Source organism: Ambystoma mexicanum, chromosome 14 (assembly GCF_040938575.1).
Source record: "Ambystoma mexicanum isolate Mex_15411 chromosome 14, UKY_AmexF1_1, whole genome shotgun sequence".
NCBI classification, from domain to species: domain Eukaryota; kingdom Metazoa; phylum Chordata; class Amphibia; order Caudata; family Ambystomatidae; genus Ambystoma; species Ambystoma mexicanum.
This window is the reverse complement of record NC_090940.1, coordinates 668,164,141-668,184,903: the sequence shown is the minus strand read 5'-3', so window position 1 is coordinate 668,184,903 and position 20,763 is coordinate 668,164,141. Positions and strand designations below refer to the sequence as shown.

Below are 20,763 nucleotides of genomic sequence, written 5' to 3'. Positions count from 1 at the left end.
ATTGCAAGGAGGAATCCTTCCCATGCCCACCCCAATGGAGAATCTAGGGTGGCAAGTAAGGCCTGGCCTTGCCCACCCCAATGGAGCACCTAGGATCACAAGGAAGCCCTGTCCATGCCCACCCCAAGGGAGCAGCTAGGATCGCAAGGAAGCCCTGGCCATGCCCACCCCAAGGGAGCACCTAGGATCGCAAGGAAGCCCTGGCCATGCCCACCCCAATGGAGCATCTAGGATCGCAAGGAAGCCCTGGCCATGTCCACCCCAATGGAGCAACTAGGATCACAAGGAAGCCCTGGCCATGCCCACCCCAATGGAGCAGATTGGATTGCAAGGAAGCCCTGGCCATGCCCACCCCAATGGAGAATCTAGGATCACAAGCAAGCCCTGGCCATGCCCACCCCAATGGAGCATCTAGGATTACAAGGAGGAAGCCCTGCCATGCCCACCCCAATGGAACATCTAGGATTGCAAGCCCACCCCAATTGAGAATCCAGGATGGCAAGGAAGGCCTGGCCATGCCCACCCCAATAAAGCAACTAGGATCGCAAGGAAGCCCTGGCCATGTCCCCCCCAATAGAGCAACTAGGATCACAAGGAAGCCCTGGCAATGCCCACCCCTGGAGCAGCTAGGATCGCAAGGAACCCCTGGCCATGCCCACCCCAAGGGAGCATCTAGGATCGCAAGGAAGCCCTGGTCATGCCCACCCCAATGGAGCACCTAGGATCACAAGGAAGCCCTGTCCATGCCCACCCCAAGGGAGCAGCTAGGATTGCAAGGAACCCCTGGCCATGCCCACCCCAAGGGAGCACCTAGGATCGCAAGGAAGCCCGGGCCATGCCCACCCCGATGGAGCATCTAGGATCGCAAGGAAGCCCTGGGCATGTCCACCCCAATGGAGCAACTAGGATCACAAGGAAGCCCTGGCCATGCCCACCCCAATGGAGCAGATTGGATCGCAAGGAAGCCCTGGCCATACCCACCCCAATGGAGAATCTAGGATCACAAGCAAGCCCTGGCCATGCCCACCCCAATGGAGCTTCTAGGATTACAAGGAGGAAGCGCTGCCATGCCCACCCCAATGGAACATCTAGGATTGCAAGCCCACCCCAATTGAGAATCCAGGATGGCAAGGAAGGCCTGGCCATGCCCACCCCAATGGAGCATCTAGGATCGCACGGAAGCCCTGGCAATGTCCACGCCAATGGAGCAACTAGGATCACAAGGAAGCCCTGGCAATGCCCACCCCAATGGAGCAGATTGGATCGCAAGGAAGCCCTGGCCATGCCCACCCCAATGGAGCATCTAGGATTGCAAGGAGGAAGCCCTGCCATGCTCACCCCAATGGAGCATCTAGGATCGCAAGGAAGCCCTGGCCATGCCCACCCCAATGGAGCACCTAGGATCGCTAGGAAGCCCTGGCCATGACCACCCCAATTGAGCATCTAGGATTGAAAGGAAGCCCTGGCCATGCCCACCCTAATGGAGCATCTAGGATCGCACAGAAGCCCTGTTCATGCCCACCCCAATGGAGCAACTAGGATTGCAAGGAATTCCTGGCCATGCCCACCCCAATGGAGCATCTAGGATTGCAAGGAAGCCCTGGGCATGCCCACCCCAATGGAGCATCTATGTTTGCAAAGAAGCCCTGGGCATGCCCACCCCAATGGAGCATCTAAGTTTGGAAGGAAGGCCTGGCAATGCCGACTCCAAGGGAACTGCTAGGATCGCAGGGAAGCCCTGGCCATGCCCACCCCAATGGAGCGTCTAGGATTGCAAGGAGGAAGCCCTGCCATGCCCACCCCAATGGAGCTTCTCGGATTGCAAGGAGGAAGCCTTCCCATGCCCACCCCAATGGAGAATCTAGGATGGCAAGTAAGGCCTGGCCATGCCCACCCCAATGGAGCACCTAGGATCACAAGGAAGCCCTGGCCATGCCCACCCCAAGGGAGCAGCTAGGATTGCAAGGAAGCCCTGTCCATGCCCACCCCAAGGGAGCATCTAGGATTGCAAGGAAGCCCTGGCCATGCCCACCCCAATGGAGCATTTAGGATCGCAAGGAAGCCCTGGCCATGTCCATGCCAATGGAGCAACTAGGATCGCAAGGAAGCCCTGGCCATGCCCACCCCAATGGAGCAGATTGGATCGCAAGGAAGCCCTGGCCATGCCCACCCCAATGGAGAATCTAGGGTCACAAGCAAGCCCTGGCCATGCCCACCCCAATGGAGCATCTAGGATTACAAGGAGGAAGTCCTGCCATGCCCACCCCAATGGAGCATCTAGGATTGCAAGGAGGAAGCCCTGCCATGCCCACCACAATTGAGAATCCAGGATGGCAAGGAAGGCCTGGCCATGCCCACCCCAATAAAGCAACTAGGATCGCAAGGAAGCCCTGACAATGCCCACCCCAATGGAGCAGATTGGATCGCAAGGAAGCCCTGGCCATGCCCACCCCAATGGAGCATCTAGGATTGCAAGGAGGAAGCCCTGCCATGCTCACACCAATGGAGCATCTAGGATCGCAAGGAAGCCCTGGCCATGCCCACCCCAAGGGAGCATCTAGGATCACTCGGAAGCCCTGGCCATGCCCACCCCAATGGAGCAACGAGGATCACAAGGAAGCCCTGGCCATGCCCACCCTAATGGAGCAACTAGGATCGCAAGGAAACCCTGGCCATGCCCACCCCAATGGAGCATCTAGGATCGCAAAGAAGCCCTGGCCATGCCCACCCCAAGGGAGTATCTAGGATCACACGGAAGCCTTGGCCATGCCCACCCCAATGGAGAATCTAGGATCGCAAGGAAGCCCTGGCCATGCCCGCCCCAAGGGAGAATCTAGGATCGCAAGGAAGCCCTGGCCATGCCCACCCCAAGCGAGCATCTAGGATCGCACGGAAGCCCTGGCCATGCCCACCCCAATGGAGGGTCTAGGATTGCAAGGAAACCCTGGCCATGCCCACCCCAATGGAGTATCTAGGATCACAAGGAAGCCCTGGCCATGCCCACCCCAATGGAGCATCTAGGATCGCAAGGAAGCCCTGCCATGCCCACCCCAATGGAGCAGATTGGATCGCAAGGATGTCCTGGCCATGCCCACCCCAATGGAGCATCTAGGATTACAAGGAGGAAGCCCTGCCATGCTCACCCCAATGGAGCATCTAGGATCGCAAGGAAGCCCTGGCCATGCCCACCCCAAGGGAGCATCTAGGATCGCAAGGAAGCCCTGGCCATGCCCACCCCAAGGGAGCATCTAGGATCACTCGGAAGCCCTGGCCATGCCCACCCCAATGGAGCAACGAGGATCGCAAGGAAGCCCTGGCCATGCCCACCCTAATGGGGCAACTAGGATCGCAAGGAAGCCCTGGCCATGCCCACCCCAATGGAGCATCTAGGATTGCAAAGAAGCCCTGGCCATGCCCACCCCAAGGGAGTATTTAGGATCACACAGAAGCCCTGGCCATGCCCACCCCAAGGGAGCATCTAGGGTCGCAAGGAAGCCCTGGCCATGTCCGCCCCAAGGGAGAATCTAGGATTGCAAGGAAGGCCTGGCCATGCCCACCCCAAGCGAGCATCTAGGATCACAGGGAAGCCCTGGCCATGCCCACCCCAATGGAGGATCTAGGATCGCAAGGAAACCCTGGCCATGCCCACCCCAATGGAGTATCTAGGATCGCAAGGAAGCCCTGGCCATGCCCACCCCAATGGAGCATCTACGATCGCAAGGAAGCCCCGGGCATGCCCGCCCCAATGGAGCATCTAAGTTTGCAAGGAAGCCCTGGGCATGCCCACCCCAATGGAGCATCTAAGTTTGCAAGGAAGGCCTGGCCATGCCGACTCCAATGGAGCATCTAGGATCGCAGGGAAGCCCTGGCCATTCCCACCCCAATGGAGCATCTAGGATTGCAAGGAGGAAGCCCTGCCATGCCCACCCCAATGGAGCATCTAGGATTGCAAGGAGGAAGCCTTCCCATGCCCACCCCAATGGAGAATCTTGGATGTCAAGGAAGCCCTGGCCATGCCCACCCTAATGGAGCAACTAGGATCACAAGGAAGCCCTGGCCATGCCCACCCCAAGGGAGCAGCTAGGATCGCAAGGAAGCCCTGGCCGTGCCCACCCCTAGGGAGCATCTAGGATTGCAAGGAAGCCCTGGCCATGCCCACCCCAATGGAGCATCTAGGATCGCAAGGAAGCCCTGGCCATGTCCACCCCAATGGAGCAACTAGGATCACAAGGAAGCCCTGGCCATGCCCAGCCCAATGGAGCAGATTGGATTGCAAGGAAGCCCTGGCCATGCCCACCCCAATGGAGAATCTAGGATCACAAGCAAGCCCTGGCCATGCCCACCCCAATGGAGCATCTAGAATTGCAAGGAGGAAGCCCTGCCATGCCCACCCCAATGGAGCATCTAGGATTGCAAGGAGGAATCCCTGCTATGCCCACCCCAATTGAGAATCCAGGATGGCAAGGAAGGCCTGGCCATGCCCACCCCAATAAAGCATCTAGGCTCGCAAGGAAGCCCTGGCTATGCCCACCCCAAGGGAACATCTATGATCGCAAGGAAGCCCTGGCCATGCCCACCCCAATGGAGCAGCTAGGATCAAAAGGAAGCCCTGGCCATGCCCACCCGACGGGAGCAACTAGGATTGCAAGGAAGCCCTGGCCCTGCCCAGCCCAAGGGGGAATCTAGGATTGCAAGGAAGCCCTGGCCATGCCCAGCCCAAGGGGGAATCTAGGATCTCAAGTAAGCCCTGGCCATGCCCACCCTAATGGAGCATCTAGGCTTGCACGGAAGCCCTGGTCATGCCCACCCCAATGGAGCAACTTGGATTGCAAGGAAGCCCTGGTCATGCCCACCCCAATGGAGAAACTAAAAACCCAAGGAAGCCCTGGCCATGCCCACCCCAATGGAGCATCTAGGATCGCAAGGATGCCCTGGCCATACCCATCCCAAGGGAGCAGCTAGGATCGCAAGGAAGCCCTGGCCATGGCCACCCCAATTGATCATCTAGGATCGAAAGGAAGCCCTGGCCATGCCCACCCCAATGGAGCACCTAGGATCGCAAGGAAGCCTTGTCCGTGCCCACCCCAATGGAGCATCTAGGATTGCAAGGAAGCCCTGGTCATGCCCACCCCAATGGAGCAACAAGGAACCCAAGGACGCCCTGGCCATGCCCACCCCAATGGAGCAGATTGGATCGAAAGGAAGCACTGGCCATGCCCACCCTAATGGAGCATCTAGGATCACAAAGAAGCCATGGCCATGCCCACCCCAAGGGAGGAGCTAGGATCGCACAGAAGCCCTGGCCATGCCCACCCCAATGGAGCAACTAGGATCGCAAGGAAGACCTGGCCATGCCCACCCCAATGGAGCAACTAGGATCGATAGGAAGCCCTGGCCATGCCCACCCCAAGAGAGCATCTAGGATTGCAAGGGAGCCCTGGCCATGCCCATCCAATGGAGCATCTAGGATTTCAAGGAAGCCCTGGCCATGCCCACCCCAAGGGAGCATCTAGGATCGCCCGTAAGCCCTGGCCATGCCCACCCCAATGGAGCATCTAGGATTGCAAGGAGGAAGCCCTGCCATGCTCACCCCAATGGAGCATCTAGGATCGCAAGGAAGCCCTGGCCATGCCCACCCCAAGGGAGCAGCTAGGATCGCAAGGAAGCCCTGGCCATGCCCAACCCAATGGAGCAAATAGGATCGCAAGGAAGCCATGGCCATGCCCACCCTAATGGAGCAACTAGGATCGCAAGGAAGCCCTGGCCATGCCCACCCCAATGGAGCATCTAGGATTGCAAGGAAGCCCTGGCCATGCCCACCCCAAGGGAGTATCTAGGATCGCACGGAAGCCCTGGCCATGCCCACCCAATTGGAGCATCTAGGATCGCAAGGAAGCCCTGGCCATGCCCACCCCAAGGGAGAATCTAGGATCGCAAGGAAGACCTGGCCATGCCCACCCCAAGGGAGCATCTAAGATTGCACAGAAGCCCTGGCAATGCCCACCCCAATGGAGAAACTAGGTTTGCAAGGAAGCCCTGGCCATGCTCACCCCAAGGCCGCATCTAGGATCGCAAGGAAGCCCTGGCCATGCCCACCTCAATTGAGCATCTAGGATCGCAAGGAAACCCTGGCCATGCCCAACCCAATGGAGCATCTAGGATCGCAAGGAAGCCCTGGCCATGCCCAACCCAATGGAGCATCTAGGATTGCAAGGAAGCCCTGGTCATGCCCACAGTAATGGAGCAACTTGGAACCCAAGGAAGCCCTGGCCATGCCCACCCTAATGGAGCATCTAGGCTTGCACAGAAGCCCTGGTCATGCCCACCCCAATGGAGCAACTTGGATTGCAAGGAAGCCCTGGTCATGCCCACCCCCAATGGAGAAACTAAAAACCCAAGGAAGCCCTGGCCATGCCCACCCCAATGGAGCATCTAGGATTGCAATGATGCCCTGGCCATGCCGACCCCAAGGGAGCAGCTAGGATCGCAAGGAAGCCTGGCCATGGCCACCCCAATTGATCATCTAGGATCAAAAGGAAGCCCTGGCCATGCCCACCCCAATGGAGCACCTAGGATCGCAAGGAAGCCCTGGTCATGCCCACCCCAATGGAGCAACAAGGAACCCAAGGACGCCCTGGCCATGCCCACCCCAATGGAGCATCTAGGATCACAAAGAAGCCCTGGCCATGCCCACCCCAAGGGAGCATCTAGGATCGCACAGAAGCCCTGGCCATGCCCACCCCAATGGAGCATCTAGGATCACAAAGAAGCCCTGGCCATGCCCACCCCAAGGGAGCATCTAGGATCGCACAGAAGCCCTGGCCATGCCCATCCCAATGGAGCAACTAGGATGGCAAGGAAGACCTGGCCATGCCCACCCCAATGGAGCAACTAGGATCGATAGGAAGCCCTGGCCATGCCCACCCCAAGGGAGCATCTAGGATCGCAAGGGAGCCCTGGCCATGCCCATCCAATGGAGCATCTAGGATCTCAAGGAAGCCCTGGCCATGCCCACCCCAAGGGAGCATCTAGGATCGCACGTAAGCCCTGGCCATGCCCACCCCAATAGAGCATCTAGGATTGCAAGGAGGAAGCCCTGCCATGCTCACCCCAATGGAGCATCTAGGATCGCAAGGAAGCCCTGGCCATGCCCACCCCAAGGGAGCAGCTAGGATCACAAGGAAGCCCTGGCCATGCCCACCCCAATGGAGCAAATAGGATCGCAAGGAAGCCATGGCCATGCCCACCCTAATGGAGCAACTAGGATCGCAAGGAAGCCCTGGCCATGCCCACCCCAATGGAGCATCTAGGATCGTAAGGAAGCCCTGGCCATGCCCACCCCAAGGGAGTATCTAGGATCGCACGGAAGCCCTGGCCATGCCCACCCAATTGGAGCATCTAGGATCGCAAGGAAGCCCTGGCCATGCCCACCCCAAGGGAGAATCTAGGATCGCAAGGAAGGCCTGGCCATGCCCACCCCAAGGGAGCAGCTAGGATCACAAGGAAGCCCTGGCCATGCCCACCCCAATGGAGCGTCTAGGATTGCAAGGAGGAAGCCCTGCCATGCCCACCCCAATGGAGCTTCTCGGATTGCAAGGAGGAAGCCTTCCCATGCCCACCCCAATGGAGAATCTAGGATGGCAAGTAAGGCCTGGCCATGCCCACCCCAATGGAGCACCTAGGATCACAAGGAAGCCCTGGCCATGCCCACCCCAAGGGAGCATCTAGGATTGCAAGGAAGCCCTGGCCATGCCCACCCCAATGGAGCATTTAGGATCGCAAGGAAGCCCTGGCCATGTCCATGCCAATGGAGCAACTAGGATCGCAAGGAAGCCCTGGCCATGCCCACCCCAATGGAGCAGATTGGATCGCAAGGAAGCCCTGGCCATGCCCACCCCAATGGAGAATCTAGGGTCACAAGCAACCCCTGGCCATGCCCACCCCAATGGAGCATCTAGGATTACAAGGAGGAAGTCCTGCCATGCCCACCCCAATGGAGCATCTAGGATTGCAAGGAGGAAGCCCTGCCATGCCCACCACAATTGAGAATCCAGGATGGCAAGGAAGGCCTGGCCATGCCCACCCCAATAAAGCAACTAGGATCGCAAGGAAGCCCTGACAATGCCCACCCCAATGGAGCAGATTGGATCGCAAGGAAGCCCTGGCCATGCCCACCCCAATGGAGCATCTAGGATTGCAAGGAGGAAGCCCTGCCATGCTCACACCAATGGAGCATCTAGGATCGCAAGGAAGCCCTGGCCATGCCCACCCCAAGGGAGCATCTAGGATCACTCGGAAGCCCTGACCATGCCCACCCCAATGGAGCAACGAGGATCGCAATGAAGCCCTGGCCATGCCCACCCTAATGGAGCAACTAGGATCGCAAGGAAACCCTGGCCATGCCCACCCCAATGGAGCATCTAGGATCGCAAAGAAGCCCTGGCCATGCCCACCCCAAGGGAGTATCTAGGATCACACGGAAGCCCTGGCCATGCCCACCCCAATGGAGAATCTAGGATCGCAAGGAAGCCCTGGCCATGCCCGCCCCAAGGGAGAATCTAGGATCGCAAGGAAGGCCTGGCCATGCCCACCCCAAGCGAGCATCTAGGATCGCACGGAAGCCCTGGCCATGCCCACCCCAATGGAGGATCTAGGATTGCAAGGAAACCCTGGCCATGCCCACCCCAATGGAGTATCTAGGATCACAAGGAAGCCCTGGCCATGCCCACCCCAATGGAGCATCTAGGATCGCAAGGAAGCCCTGCCATGCCCACCCCAATGGAGCAGATTGGATCGCAAGGATGCCCTGGCCATGCCCACCCCAATGGAGCATCTAGGATTGCAAGGAGGAAGCCCTGCCATGCTCACCCCAATGGAGCATCTAGGATCGCAAGGAAGCCCTGGCCATGCCCACCCCAAGGAAGCATCTAGGATCGCAAGGAAGCCCTGGCCATGCCCACCCCAAGGGAGCATCTAGGATCACTCGGAAGCCCTGGCCATGCCCACCCCAATGGAGCAACGAGGATCGCAAGGAAGCCCTGGCCATGCCCACCCTAATGGAGCAACTAGGATCGCAAGGAAGCCCTGGCCATGCCCACCCCAATGGAGCATCTAGGATTGCAAAGAAGCCCTGGCCATGCCCACCCCAAGGGAGTATTTAGGATCACACAGAAGTCCTGGCCATGCCCACCCCAAGGGAGCATCTAGGATCGCAAGGAAGCCCTGGCCATGCCCGCCCCAAGGGAGAATCTAGGATCGCAAGGAAGGCCTGGCCATGCCCACCCCAAGCGAGCATCTAGGATCACACGGAAGCCCTGGCCATGCCCACCCCAATGGAGGAACTAGGATCGCAAGGAAACCCTGGCCATGCCCACCCCAATGGAGTATCTAGGATCGCAAGGAAGCCCTGGCCATGCCCACCCCAATGGAGCATCTACGATCGCAAGGAAGCCCCGGGCATGCCCGCCCCAATGGAGCATCTAAGTTTGCAAGGAAGCCCTGGGCATGCCCACCCCAATGGAGCATCTAAGTTTGCAAGGAAGGCCTGGCCATGCCGACTCCAATGGAGCATCTAGGATCGCAGGGAAGCCCTGGCCATTCCCACCCCAATGGAGCATCTAGGATTGCAAGGAGGAAGCCCTGCCATGCCCACCCCAATGGAGCATCTAGGATTGCAAGGAGGAAGCCTTCCCATGCCCACCCCAATGGGGAATCTTGGATGTCAAGGAAGCCCTGGCCATGCCCACCCTAATGGAGCAACTAGGATCACAAGGAAGCCCTGGCCATGCCCACCCCAAGGGAGCAGCTAGGATCGCAAGGAAGCCCTGGCCGTGCCCACCCCAAGGGAGCATCTAGGATTGCAAGGAAGCCCTGGCCATGCCCACCCCAATGGAACATCTAGGATCGCAAGGAAGCCCTGGCCATGTCCACCCCAATGGAGCAACTAGGATCACAAGGAAGCCCTGGCCATGCCCAGCCCAATGGAGCAGATTGGATTGCAAGGAAGCCCTGGCCATGCCCACCCCAATGGAGAATCTAGGATCACAAGCAAGCCCTGGCCATGCCCACCCCAATGGAGCATCTAGAATTGCAAGGAGGAAGCCCTGCCATGCCCACCCCAATGGAGCATCTAGGATTGCAAGGAGGAATCCCTGCTATGCCCACCCCAATTGAGAATCCAGGATGGCAAGGAAGGCCTGGCCATGCCCACCCCAATAAAGCATCTAGGCTCGCAAGGAAGCCCTGGCTATGCCCACCCCAAGGGAACATCTATGATCGCAAGGAAGCCCTGGCCATGCCCACCCCAATGGAGCAGCTAGGATCAAAAGGAAGCCCTGGCCATGCCCACCCGACGGGAGCAACTAGGATTGCAAGGAAGCCCTGGCCCTGCCCAGCCCAAGGGGGAATCTAGGATTGCAAGGAAGCCCTGGCCATGCCCAGCCCAAGGGGGAATCTAGGATCTCAAGTAAGCCCTGGCCATGCCCACCCTAATGGAGCATCTAGGCTTGCACGGAAGCCCTGGTCATGCCCACCCCAATGGAGCAACTTGGATTGCAAGGAAGCCCTGGTCATGCCCACCCCAATGGAGAAACTAAAAACCCAAGGAAGCCCTGGCCATGCCCACCCCAATGGAGCATCTAGGATCGCAAGGATGCCCTGGCCATACCCATCCCAAGGGAGCAGCTAGGATCGCAAGGAAGCCCTGGCCATGGCCACCCCAATTGATCATCTAGGATCGAAAGGAAGCCCTGGCCATGCCCACCCCAATGGAGCACCTAGGATTGCAAGGAAGCCTTGGCCGTGCCCACCCCAATGGAGCATCTAGGATTGCAAGGAAGCCCTGGTCATGCCCACCCCAATGGAGCAACAAGGAACCCAAGGACGCCCTGGCCATGCCCACCCCAATGGAGCAGATTGGATCGAAAGGAAGCACTGGCCATGCCCACCCCAATGGAGCATCTAGGATCACAAAGAAGCCATGGCCATGCCCACCCCAAGGGAGGAGCTAGGATCGCACAGAAGCCCTGGCCATGCCCACCCCAATGGAGCAACTAGGATCGCAAGGAAGACCTGGCCATGCCCACCCCAATGGAGCAACTAGGATCGATAGGAAGCCCTGGCCATGCCCACCCCAAGAGAGCATCTAGGATTGCAAGGGAGCCCTGGCCATGCCCATCCAATGGAGCATCTAGGATTTCAAGGAAGCCCTGGCCATGCCCACCCCAAGGGAGCATCTAGGATCGCCCGTAAGCCCTGGCCATGCCCACCCCAATGGAGCATCTAGGATTGCAAGGAGGAAGCCCTGCCATGCTCACCCCAATGGAGCATCTAGGATCGCAAGGAAGCCCTGGCCATGCCCACCCCAAGGGAGCAGCTAGGATCGCAAGGAAGCCCTGGCCATGCCCACCCCAATGGAGCAAATAGGATCGCAAGGAAGCCATGGCCATGCCCACCCTAATGGAGCAACTAGGATCGCAAGGAAGCCCTGGCCATGCCCACCCCAATGGAGCATCTAGGATTGCAAGGAAGCCCTGGCCATGCCCACCCCAAGGGAGTATCTAGGATCGCACGGAAGCCCTGGCCATGCCCACCCCAATGGAGCATCTAGGATCGCAAGGAAGCCCTGGCCATGCCCACCCCAAGGGAGAATCTAGGATCGCAAGGAAGGCCTGGCCATGCCCACCCCAAGGGAGCATCTAAGATCGCACAGAAGCCCTGGCAATGCCCACTCCAATGGAGCAACTAGGATTGCAAGGAAGCCCTGGCCATGCTCACCCCAAGGCCGCATCTAGGATCGCAAGGAAGCCATGGCCATGCCCAGCCCAATTGAGCATCTAGGATCGCAAGGAAAACCTGGCCATGCCCAACCCAATGGAGCATCTAGGATCGCAAGGAAGCCCTGGCCATGCCCAACCCAATGGAGCATCTAGGATCACAAGGAAGCTCTGGTCATGCCCACACCAATTGAGCATCTAGGATCGCAAGGAAGCCCTGGCCATGCCCACCCCAATGGAGCATCTAGGATCGCAAGGAAGCCCTGGTCATGCCCACCCCAATGGAGCATCTAGGATTGCAAGGAAGCCCTGGCCATGCCCACCCCAATGGAGCATCTAGGATTGCAAGGAAGCCCTGGCCATGCCCACCCCAATGGAGCATCTAGGATCTCAAGGAAGCCCTGGCCATGCCCACCCCAATGGAGCATCTAGGATTGCTAGGAAGCCCTGGCCATGCCCACCCCAATGGAGCATCTAGGATTGCAAGGAGGAATCCCTGCCATCCCCACCCCAATGGAGCATCAAGGATCGCAAGGAAGCCCTGGCCATGCCCACCCCAATGGAGCATCTAGGATTGCAAGGAAGCCCTGGCCATGCCCACCCCAATGGAGCATCTAGGATCGCAAGGAAGCCCTGGTCATGCCCACCCCGTTTGGGAGCTTCAATCCGGACTCTTTTTCAATTTTTCATCTTCCGATGAGTGACAACAGTGCATTCATGAAATATGTCTCTTAGTCCTCAGTGTTACGGGATGTTACGGGCATTGACTAAACTAGCTGCCATGATGATGATGGGCAAGCACGTGGGATAGCCTGGGGTGAACCTAGCAGAGAGTCGTGCGGCTAATTGATCTGGTGCTCCACAAGAGCTACTGAGATGTAGTCCTGTGTGAGCACACATAGCGTGTCTACCAAGAACAACTTATCACAATGAAAGAGCGCCTATTCCAGGTTTCAATCTTGTGGGGCTTATCAACCACTATAGACTACAATCTGCTCAACGGAGGTGTTGCTCCACCGCTACAGTTCACTCCTCCAACTGCTCGTCCCCTATTAGTTCCGGTGAGCAGCTGCATATTGCTCTACCCAAGGCGAGCGATATATTGAGCTTCTCGCCCCCCTTCCAAAAACAAATTAATCCGCTTCCCCTTGGTCCCCTTTGCATGTCTCCCAACACCCTCCTGGTTCTCTTCCTTTTAGGGAGGGTCTTACCCCCATCACTCCACCCCAACTCAGCCACCCACTACCCCTATGCTCCACCATTCCCTACAACCCAAGCCCCCATTCTCTCTGTTAGTTGCCCCTGCCCTGACAGCCTTACCCCCTTCCCCACATTATAAACATTCCCCCACCTCCACTAACCTTTCCCATACATTGCCCCCCACATCCTCCCACATGAACCCCCACCCCACCTTACATGTATACTGCCCACCTTGCATTCCCCCATGCTCTCGTGCCTCCTCATCACTAAGTGGCCAGTCAGTTGGACAGGTGGACCAGTTAAAAGGGTCTAACAGCCCAAGCTGTTGACCACTTACTGACAAGCAGTTGGAGGGGTGAATATTTAGGGTCAAGCAAAAGACCCAGTACCATCAAGTATTCAGCTTTTATAGCACGTGGGGAAATTATGACAACACTAGACTTGCCACTTCACATGTGCAAGTTACTGCTATAAAGGTAGTTTTAGGGCCTGCCTGTATATGAAGGCACCAGTGACATCCACAGGCTGGACATGGAGGGAAGTTGCCCCATTTCAAGGGAAGCAAACACCATGCAACAGAGCAAATCCCTGCAGGCCTGGCACATGTTCTATCTATGGAACATATGAGACCACAAGAAGGGAAGCACACATCCTCACGTGGCCATCTTGCAAGAAACAGTCATCATCCATCATGGACTGCAGCCCCCCAGAGTGGAGACATGCCTGACTCTTCCCCCAAAGGCAGGCTGCTGCAACCTGGGTCAAAGCCTGACAGGGCGGGCCCTGCAGATTGCATATAAAACCGGGAACCTCTGTATTCCACCTATAAGGTGTACAGGGAAGAGGCAGGACCGTGAAAAATATATATAGAGAGAGAGAGAGGGTGAGAGAGAGAGATTGAGAGAGAGAGAAGGGGGGTGAGAGGGACAGAAAGGGTGAGAGAGAGAGAGTGAGAGAGAGAGGGTGAGAACGAGAGAGAGAGAGAGAGAGGGTGAGAATGAGGGAGAGAGAGAGAGAGAGAGGGTGAGAACGAGAGAGAGAGAGAGAGAGAAAGAGAGGGTGAGAACGAGAGAGAGAGAGAGAGAGAGAGAGAGAGAGAGAGAGAGGGTGCAGAGGAGCAGGTGAATGCCTCTGCAGGAAGTCCTGCCCCATCGTTCCTATATGTTGGAAGCCAGAAATTGCAACATGCACAACGCCAGTGATGGCGCCTATTCCACAGAGAGTCTTTGAGGAAAGGTGTCCATTGAGAAGACACTATGTGATGTCCCCTCAGAGATGACAATCTCCTGGAGGTGATCCCGAAGGAATACAGGAAGATGAGATAAAGCGAGGCTGGTGACATCACGAGAAAGCAAGTGTGATGCACTGAGAAGACTGGTTCGAAGAAGAGAATGTACAGACTTTATAGAATCTGATAACAAAGAAAAGGAGTGGAGTGACTTTCATATCCAAAGTGAAGATTGCACGTGTGAAGAGCACTGCAGAAAATGCAAGCCATTTTATAACTGTACAGATGCAGCAACGCAAGTAGATTAAGTAATCTTATAGGCTAGCCATACGTAGTGAATAGACTGCAGGTGGTGCCGCCGTTATATAGAATCTGGACATTCAGTGACACATATTCAGTAAGCTCAGACCCACGGAGAAAGAAGGATTGGAAAGCTGTGCCGCAGCAAGAAAACAGCTGAAGATCGAGGAAAGGCCTGGAACAGCTGTCTGGCCTGGTGTGAAAGGATGAAGCAGCCAAGAACTGGTTATCTGTCCTTGAAGAACAGTGAACGCGAGAACCTGAATTAGCCCTTGTTAAGGTGCAAAGAAAGAACACCATGAGTGCTAAGTTTATTAATTCAAGACAATTAAATGTTGCAAAACAGGTCGAAATATGGTCTCCTGTCACGTGAGTCAAGCATGGAAATAGGAGTTGGGCATGCAGACCTGAACTATGATAAGAGTGTACCCGCACTCCCTTGTATTCTCAGGAGCGAGGATACTTTGCAAGGACAAGTTCAAAGAAAATATGAATGGCAGAAGGCATGAGCAATGAGAGATGTTGGGCTAATTGGGTGGGGAGACAGTCATGTCCACCCACTGACACCTGTGGCACCAGCTTACGTGCTGCTAGTTAGCCGAATGTTCCAGAAGGGTACAAGCGTGCCAACTAATTGTAGAAGGCCACATAACGAAGGGCCTTATAGTGTGAGAGCCAATCATATACTGTGTACCTCATAACTGTTGAAGATGACTTGCACTAGGGGTGGACATAAGTTATCCTCCTGACTGTTGAGACCCAATCACAACCCGTCCCTATATAGAAAGTATACTTAGATTTTTCCCTTGTGCCAATCACAACCCCCTTTAGGTTTTTCTTGTTTGCCACGTAGTATGACATCACATGTGATGAATTTTCATTATAAAAGTGTTGTTTTTTATTAAATGCATTGAGATGATGCTGTGCGATGTCCGTTGATGTCCGTTGTAATGCCCTGTTTTAGACAATTGATAATAAACCATTTGGGAGAGACTTTTTGCGAACTTCCTGAGTCGGTCTTATTATTTGGTGTAAGAGTTATTCTGCATCCCGTCCATGCTTGATGTGTTACTGATTTAAGGACCCCCTCCCCCAGGTTCATGTGGTAGCAGTGGATAGTTTTATAGAAGACTCAACAACCTGTTGACTCCAGTGTTTTGGACGATCGGACATCCGTCGCAATCTAGCCGGACGATCTCGGGTTTCCTGTGGAGAGCGGCCGAATAGAAATCTTGCAAGAAAATCAAGACGGTGGCCAGGGTCCCTCTTTGACAAAATCCCTACCTGGTATCCACAGGCCCTTTGCGGACAGAAGGCGAAAGTGGTTGATAGGAGGAGGAGACGATACCGAAGGCCTCGAGCTAAACGAGCGAATGCTTAGTAGACTAAGGGGAATGGCAAACTCAGGGTATGGGGTTGTGATAATTTAAAAAATAACAAAAGTAACGGGAGATTTTTGTGAAGAGAGAGGGATATAGTGCCTGACGAGTCCTAACCCAAGAGGTTTTAGAAGAGATTGTCTCATACTCCAGTCGGAGTAAACTAGGCTATGTGCAGGACAGGTCCTCATAAACTCTCTGATCAGCGTATTAATTGGGGGCAGAGAGTAAGGTTGATCACCAAAGTTTTTATGTAAAGAGTCGACTAGTCTGTCTGTTTATGTATAATGTGTTGAATTAAGGTGTCGAGGAGTGACATAAACAGTTGTATAAAAATTGAGACAAAGTCAAGGAGTCATACTATCTATCTAGGGAAGTGGTTGGTACCAATCCAGAGGTAGACAGAGAAAATTGGAGAAATAGAGGTTTTGGTGCAGCGATTGTTGGAGCGCGCTCCTATTTATTGTTTTTAAGAATTGAAAAGCGGCAAAGGTATTTTTGTAAACCTGTTAAGTATTGACAGTCAATTGAGAGTCGTCACAATGGGAGATATCACTCTTCTGATGCATTTATGTAAAACATTGCCAAAACACATGCCCAAGCTCAAACAGTATAGTGCGGAATGGTTGAAAGGCACGGCAGATAAGATGTTCATGCCATGGCCACAAGGGGAATCATTGTCACACATGACCACATACTTGCATGCTGCTAGTAGAAAATACAAGGTTGGGATAAATTGTTTTTGCGCCAACTTGAGTTCTTTTAGCTCCTTTGCTTGTGGGAATTCAAATTTAATGAAAAAATAAAGTAGTTCAAGTCTTTTTTGTTTTGTATCAAACATACATTTATTTCAGTCTCTCAATATCTCTCTACATGTGTTTCACCATTCGATTTTGTGATGGAATGGATAATCAGGAGAGATTTTTTGCAATTGTATTCATGTGATGTGCCCAAAAAAATAAAGGAAAAGCCTGATAACAAGTAATGTCATGCAAGTGTTTTTTGTCTTCCGAGACATTGGGGGTCATTATGACCCAGGCATTAACCATGGCGCTATTAGCGCCATGGTTGACGCCAGAATCTGCCATGGTGAATGGCGGAATTACCGCCCCCATCACAAGGTTGGCGGGCAGTAATTCCCCATTCACCATTGGCCCTTCCCCATTCCCATTTTTGCCCCATAGGGCTCAATGGGAATGGGGAATGTGGTAATTATGGTACCGCAAATTGCGGTACCGTAATTGCCTCCAAGGTCCCCTTGCGGGCCCGTTCCTTAATGGCTGGTAACACCAGCCATTAAGGTAGGGACCCGCAAAGGGACCTCGTAATTAGGCGGTAAGGGGTTAACGGCGCCGCCATCTTTTACGGCGCCATTAACCCCTTACCGCCTGGGTCGTAATGAGGCCCATAGTCTACTCTGTTCAACATTATCATTTTTCCCCCTTTATCTGCTGGTTTTGTAACTATAGATAAATCCTTTGCCAGTTGTTCAAGGGCCTCCTTTTCTTAGTCAATATCCTTCCTACTTTTACTCCCTCATACTAATCTCTGCAACCTTTTTTTTTTTCTTCTTTCCTATATTTTAGAGTTTGTCACTTTTAGATAAGTGAACATTTCGAAAACTGTCAGAAACAAATAATTCTGAGAAAAAATAACCAACTGTTATTTTGAATAACAAATTATTTCTTTTCCAAAACACAAGGACTAACCCTTCTAATAAGGGTAAGCATTTAAAAAAAAAAATCTTCAATTGTTTGTTGTATCAAAGTATTTGCTTTGTTTGTATAATTCATTTATATGAGGTAATCATTGCCTTGCACTACAATATTTAATCTTGTCACAAATATCAGGCTTTTCCTTTATTTTTTTGGGCACATCACATGAATACAATTGCAAAACATCTCTCATGATGATCCATTCCATAACAAAATCGAATGGTGAAACACGTGTAGAGAGATATTGAGAGACCGAAATAAATGTATGTTTGATACAAAACAAAAAAGACTTGAACTACTTAATTTTTTCATTAAATCTGAATTTTAAAAAGCAAAGGAGCTAAAAGAACTCAAGTTTGCACAAAAACTATTTATCCCAACCTTGTATTTTCTACTGTTGTTGTGTAGCAGCCACAAAGGGATAAATAACTTTCGCAAGACAACCAACCTTTCTTCCCAAATTAACCATGTCTAAATATCTTAGGAGATCGCCAGGAGAAGGATATCATTGACTGCTAACCTGAAGATTACTTGCTTGCTGCGTACACGGGAAAGGAGTTCGAGAAGAGGTTAGCTAGAGCTCTGGAAAATGTACCAGGAAGAGAAGGAAGATCTTCACCTGAGGAGTGGATGCTTAGCCAGCGTAAGGAGGCAGTTGTTGAGCCCTGCGCTCCCCTTACCTCACCGGAAGTAAAAGGCGATAGTATGGAAGAAATAGGATTGTATCCTTTAAAGGAACTGAAAGCGGCGACGGGGTATAATAATCCAATATACGAACCGCCCGCTTATACTCCAAAGCCTCATTCGATAGTTCCAGTTGCTCATGCCCATGCGCTGGAATGAGGTTAGTTCCTGGTAGTATGAGGCTGCACTTGGGATTTCAGGGCCATCCCATGCCAGATGAAGCCTTATATTCCAAGGTACAGTCTTGATATAAGGTACAACTTTACATGGCCCACTACTCCATATACCAGGTGAGTCCTACTATGCCCGGGTTTAGCTGGCCTAATGCCATACTGCAGCCATTATATGTTCAGCTAGAAACATCAAAACTGCAGGTACTCCCTCAACCCCCTCATGATAATGATGACAATGTTATGCCAGATGCAGCCTCAGCTGATCCGGTACAGCCCCAGTACAATCTCGCAAGGCTTTGAGGCCTCAGGGTACAGCTTCAAAATCCCAGATAGAGAGCTCCCACCCAATTTACCTCTATCATTTTTAGAGTAGAAACCAGCAGTCTGAGCAAGTGAACAGCGCCCACATTGTCCCTGCCTCCTGCTCCACATTGGTCTGCAAGCAAGAGCGAGTGGGCACTCTGTGAGTAGCATTACGATGAGCCTCATCTCCCCCTACCCCAATCCAACTACTCCTGCCATGAGTAGAAGGCATGGAGGCACCAGAGCAGTGCAGTCTCCCATTGGCGGCCTTCTCCTGCTGGAGGAAGAGCTCCCAGCAGCTTAAAGGTCGCTACTGAAAAGCCTGAGGCAGGACAAGAGGTGTGAACACCCTTGCTCCATGGTACCGTCAGGCGCCCTCCATTATTGTGTCCCTTGTCCACCCAGCAGAGTGTTTTCCCTGGGGCCAAAGAGAAAGGCAGAGGAGGCGAGTGAGTGCAATGAGGGTGCACAGAAAAGGAGAGCGGCTCCACCCGCAGGAAAGGCACTGCACGCCTTTCAGCCAGACCCAGAAACGGACCAAAGTCAGAAACACATACAAGTAGACCACTCTTTTAGAATTCTGAACACAATAGGAACAGTAAAATGCCATTTTCATAAATATGCACAAGAATCAGGCCCACCGTCCCATTTCTTTGTGAACACATGGTTATCCACAGAAAACGAGCACTCTTTTGATGTCATTTCCACCTTCAAATATGTGACATACAAACATGAAATAATGAACCACAAATCATGTTTAAAGGCACACATGTTTGAGGAGTTGAATTACCTCAAATGGTGTAACAACTCCTACCTCAGGCGCTGTCTCTTGCTCGCTTGAAGAGGGGGACCACGGGGGTTCTTCGTCGCTGGTCAGGAGCTCCTGGGTCTCCTCTGCTTTTCCTGTGGGTGTCAGAGGCTGAGTCTCAGATGAGTGCATTTTCTGCAAGGGAACATATGAAGACTTCATTACAGTAGTTGTTGCATTGATACTCTTGCTGGGGGAATGTATCCACGTATAAGCCACCAGTGGGCCTTGGATTGCATGGAATAGAAAGACTCATGTGTCAGTGGAACTCTTGAGTATTTTGCTTTGCAAGTCAGTCTGTCTTTGGCCTCCCAAACAAACAATTAGCGAGTAATTATGAGTTATTGTGAGCTTACATGGTACTGTCATTTGATTAAATACATGGATTCTTCTTAATTCCGAATAAAAACCAGAAGGGTACCTACCAGCAGCTCCTTGGTGAGGGTCTGCCACTTGTCTCGGAGTGTCTGGCTCCGCGTGTCGGCTTTGCATGATATCTTGAGCCGCCGAATTTGAGAGAGCTTTACATCAAGACAGTCCATGGAGTGTTGCACCTGTAAACGAAGGGGCTGAAAGAAAGAACAAGTGTGAGATTCTCCAATGTCAAAGTGTCCAGCCTCTAAAACATCCCCTTGAACAACTTAGAGAGAAGGAAACAGGAACAACAAGATCAAAAAGAAAAGGGAAAAGTTACTTGCCTGTAACTCCTGTTCTCCAGCATTGGTATCTTTCATAGATTCACATGCTGTGAATATTCCCAGTCGACAGGCTGGGAAACCTTGTTAACATGAAAGCAGTTTACTTTTACATTTTAAACTGCTTGTCACTTTAATGCTCTATTGGATTCATTACAAGGTCCACAGTCTGGTAAAAATGCAGGAAAAATTGCTGGTAATACCGGCACCAGCATTTTTATTGGACCAGGGAAACCCGAGTTTGCCGTTGGGGGCTCGGATCTACCAGCAGGCCTGACCTGCCGGTAGATCCGGTCCCTACCAGCAAAGAAATACCAGAATCACCAGCACTGGTTCTACAGGTGCCTTTCATTCTGGCAATCCCATCCGAAGGAGTCCTATGGAACTCCATTCAATGGAAACTTTGCACCATCTCCACTGCGCGTAATATCCCGGGATATCAGGTGGTGATGACAGTAGATGGTAGGGGCAGTTTCCCGATCTCGCGCTGGAATTACTGGCGGG

At 53.5% G+C, this 20,763-nt stretch overlaps 1 protein-coding gene across 8 annotated transcripts in view; it reads right to left on the bottom strand.

The window, feature by feature from the left end:
• SYNE2 (spectrin repeat containing nuclear envelope protein 2) overlaps window positions 1-20,763 on the bottom strand; it is a 1,840,150-nt gene that overhangs the window by 727,159 nt on the left and 1,092,228 nt on the right. For all 8 annotated transcript variants that reach the window (XM_069638223.1, XM_069638224.1, XM_069638227.1 and 5 more), the window contains 2 exons: window positions 19,990-20,133; window positions 19,571-19,699 (listed from right to left, as the gene is read on the bottom strand). In XM_069638223.1, the coding sequence (XP_069494324.1) occupies window positions 19,571-19,699; window positions 19,990-20,133 (273 nt within the window). The remainder of the gene's footprint in view (window positions 1-19,570; window positions 19,700-19,989; window positions 20,134-20,763) is intronic.